This window comes from Kryptolebias marmoratus, linkage group LG16 (assembly GCF_001649575.2).
Source record: "Kryptolebias marmoratus isolate JLee-2015 linkage group LG16, ASM164957v2, whole genome shotgun sequence".
Taxonomy (NCBI): Eukaryota; Metazoa; Chordata; class Actinopteri; order Cyprinodontiformes; family Rivulidae; genus Kryptolebias; species Kryptolebias marmoratus.
Genome location: NC_051445.1, coordinates 10,569,415 through 10,573,560, shown reverse-complemented (window position 1 = coordinate 10,573,560; position 4,146 = coordinate 10,569,415). Strand labels below are relative to the sequence as shown.

The window sequence follows — 4,146 nt, the reverse complement described above, 5'->3', positions numbered from 1 at the left end:
CTGTGATGGTCCCAGTGGTGCTCGGCTTCCTCGCAGGAGTCGCTTGAGTTGTGAACATGCTCAAAAACATCCGCGCGACGGCCTTTCTCTCGACGTAGTCACAGAGTTGTCGTGGTCGTCTCCAACCACCTGAATCGTGTCCTGGGCGTCTCTGACCTGACTGAAGAGCGCCAGGGCTGCGATTCGTCACCTGCACGGGAGTTTTCTCTGGCAGAAAGCATCCGAGGCAGCTGTTTGGGTCTAAAAACCCTGCTGATGATAAATAACTCGTCTAGATCTGCTTATCTTAAAATGCGCCCACAGAGCCTGCCAGTCACTCGGTCGCAAACACTCAGGGTTCAGTGAGACCGCAATGGAAAATTCACCTGTTTTCGTACCAATTCGAGTCCCCGGCTACTCTCCCAACAACCGCAGCCTGCTGAGATACCAGCTTTAGACTAGCTTGCACTTTGATCGGAATTAAATTCTTCGTTTTCAGAACCGTGAGTTATCCACAACGGGTAAAATAGAAATTGTCCACAACCTTTCCACAAAACAAAAGATTCCTTTTAACCCTGTTCAACCATCTGCCCCCATGTGCCCACAGGTGCTTATTTTAAGGTTCCTCCCCAAAGCGAATGTACGATTTAAAGTGCGGCTCTGAGAACGTCCCATCCCTCCTCCACGGAGCCGTCGGTGGGGTCTGAACGAGGAAAAGTGGGATGAAGCCGCTCCGCCGGGGTCAGGAATGTATTCTAATGCAACCAGGGGAAGGGGAAACATAACCCCATAATGAACACGGTGCATCTTCTTTAGGTAACACAGGCGAAGAGGGAAGAAACAAAGAGCAGATCAAGGGAGGCTTTCAGGAGGAATGAGCGACAGGAGAGTGGCGGAGGTGGCAGTAATGAGAGAGGAAATTTAATGGGAGAGACAAAGTAGTAGGAGAGAAGGAGGTAATGTTAATGCAGTGCAGCCTGCAGGTTGTGCTCCCTCTGCACCACTTGTGAACACTCCTAGCTGTGGCGAGCACTCGCTCTTTTATATCAGCCTCCCGCTGCTACTGTAAAAGGAGACACTGAAGACTTTTGTGCAAATGTATTTGTTTGTGCGTGCGTGCGACTCTTTTGTTTGGAAGCCTATAACAAACCGTCACGCTGGCTCTTGATTTGTATGGATAAAAGAAGCCATAATGAGCCCCATAATGCGAGCCACTTAACATTCAAAACGAGCTGCCGCGTCTGTCTGTCAATCACAGGAGAACTCCTCGCCTCTCCCCCCCCGTGACAAGCCGGGACTTTTCGTCTTGAAGTTCCGAACTCTAAAAATCGACACCGCGTCGACAGACACGCGCAGGCGCCCTCGCACGGCGTCTGTTAAACATTTCCAATCCCCCTTGTCGTCTGCCGCAAATAATCATGTCCTCCGCTTCGCCGCCGCCGCAGGTTCTACATGGCACACGAGTGTGAAATTGCTGAGTAGATTATGCGGGTGCTCCGATGCCAGCAGCTGGTTCATCTTCGCAGGTCAATACAGATCAAACATAGCTGATAATGTGTGCAGCGATACCATTTTTATTTATTTATTTATTTATTTCCTCTTTGCTTATCTGGGCAAACATCACAACACCACTTTTAACTTCTTTGGCACGATTTATTGCTACAAATCCAAACTATAAAAGATTATACAGGTCGTCGCGTTTGTACATTGCCACGTAATTGGTTTAAAATCGGACGTGAGACAAAGGAGGCGCGCTGAGAAAGTGACTCGTTGGTGACAACCCCCCCCCCCACGATAACAAAACCTCGTTCTAATAAAAGGAAAAGAAAAGTTCGGCCAATGGTAATAATATAAATAGTTGCATCGTTGACACATAATTGAAGTTTAGCCTTGGCTTGACCCGTTCGCAGCTCGCAGCTAAGCAATCAAGGAGCCAATACCACGGCTCGCTGCCCTCTGTCAATACACCTGCTCTGACCTATTGGCGGAGACGGCGAGCGGAGCCGATCCACGGCATCGACAGCCTCCTCCCGTCTCCCCGGTGTTCTCATTAGATCAACTCTACTAAACTTCTTATGTGTCTGTCTGTGCTGTTTTGGGAGGGCTTTGAAACAATGGCGTACCCCGGCTGGTGGTTGCCAGGTAGGGGGGGGACTGCGAAAACCAAGCCGCACGTGGAGGCTCTTGTCACATACAGGTATTGCATATCTGTGCGCCATTTGTCACCGAGGGGGCTGCGTGCGAACGGGGGGAAATAAATATGCTCGCGACGGCGCGAGAAGGAATCGTTTTTTTTTTTTTTTTTTTTTAACGTCTCGGTGCTTTTTGGCCGAGAACTAAATGCAGAGACGGATACCGCTCTTCGTTTGAACAGGGAACAAGAGCCGTAGCCCGCAGCCGGTTACATTAGTTTCACACAAAGACAGATAAACGAGGGGGGAAACGGCTAGTTTGCTCTGTCCCAAAAAAAAAACAAAAACAAAACAAAAAAAAGCTACAAAATTTGTGTTTAGTCCATTCAAAAGCAGCAGCTAAGCACTTTCCCTTATAAAGAATAGGCACTTTACAACTTCTATGATACAATAAGTTGCTTTTTTTTTTGCTTTTTATAGGAATAGATTTAAGAAATAAGGCACAATGTCTTAACTGTTTGGCTTTAACTGCGTTTAGGTGCTTTTCTTTTTGAAGACTGAGCTGTCTTCTAGCATTATTTTTAGTATTTTCTTTCAGAATGCCACCGGTTGCTTCATGTTTTCGCTGGCGAACACGCCCCCCCCCTTTTTAGAATCACGTCTCTGCTTGTGCGTATGTGCGTTCGAGGAGCATCACCGAAGCCCGGCCGGGCACGGCGGCGGCAGCGCCCACGCGCTGCTTGCGCGTCGGCGTCACTCCGGAGTTGAGTTGAGGCGAAGGGGGCCGCGCGGCACCGCCAGGGCTGACGTGTCCGTCACGTCCACTGTCGTCACTCCCATCCTCTTCAGGGAACGCTCGTCCGTCACGGAGATGGAGCGAGAGAACGCAGGACGGAAGGGAACCTGAGAGCCTGAGATGGAGAGGCAGAGATTTCGTTTGACGTTTTTTGACGAAACAAGTGACGGGTTCACAAATAAAAATGTGGAAATCTACCAAAAAAAAAGAAGAAATTAATGCTTGTTTTGGGGGGTTCTAATGTATTAAGAATACTTAAGATCTGTGTCATGCACTTCAGCTCCCATTAGTTTAATCCCTTATTGGTATTCAGTCCGTGCAGCCAACTCCTTATTAGATTCTCTGGAGTAAATGACATCCATTTACTTTTATTACAGCAGATGAATGAAATGAAAACTACAGTATTTCTCCGCGTGTGCAGGGCTGAGCGCTGTGGCGGCTCTTGGCCTGTAGGGGGTCATGGCGGTGCAGCGAGCTGCAGCAGGTTGAGCAATGACTGCAGATTGGTTGCAGCTTGATGTCTCTCATCATCGCACACGGAGGGAGAGGGGGAGAGGGGAGAGAGCGTGCAGGCACAAGATGGTACAGACCATATGGGGATTTGTACCTTTTGATTTCTGTCACATGCCGCTGAGGTTCAGCAGACAAACCAGCAGGGGGCAGGGTGGCCACGCGCACGCCCGCACCCGCCCGCATGCACGCCGCACATATGTGCCGAAACCCACTAGGGGCTGACATTTACAGCTTAAGTGCTGCAATGGCTGGTTGTTTATGTTCAGATGGGGCCGGTGCTGGGGAGGGTGCAGCAGGTGGCTGCATTACACTGTTTATCAGAACGCGGCGGCGGCGTTATCACTCCATGAATCGAACACACACACACACACCACATCTGTCTCTCTGTTGCCTTTTTCTGGACACACACCCTCTGTTCGTCCCTCCTCGCTGCTCCTTGTTTTGTGAAATGCCTCTTCCCTTTGCACCCCCCCCCAACACACACACACACAGATGTTCTCCAACCATCTGGGTACTTGTAGGGCACAGTGAACGCACTAATGGTCCAACCTGCTCTCTTTAGGCATGTCGGCATCACACTGCTATTAATCCATACCGTTTTGTCTTTTTTCTTTTTCTTTTTCACTGCAACAGAAATGTGCCGCGGAACAGAAAACAAACGCGGGATCACTAGCAACGACTAAAAGTGTGCGAATCTCTGCATGTTTCACTCCCCCCCCCCCCCCC

General features: G+C 49.6%; 1 protein-coding gene across 1 annotated transcript in view; it reads right to left on the bottom strand.

Moving 5' to 3' along the window:
* Positions 1-1,618: 1,618 nt before the first annotated feature.
* pitpnc1b (phosphatidylinositol transfer protein cytoplasmic 1b) overlaps positions 1,619-4,146 on the bottom strand; it is an 18,095-nt gene continuing 15,567 nt past the window's right edge. The window contains exon 10 of the mRNA XM_017415602.3: positions 1,619-3,022. Within this exon, the coding sequence (XP_017271091.1) occupies positions 2,865-3,022 (158 nt within the window). The 3' untranslated portion in view covers positions 1,619-2,864. The remainder of the gene's footprint in view (positions 3,023-4,146) is intronic.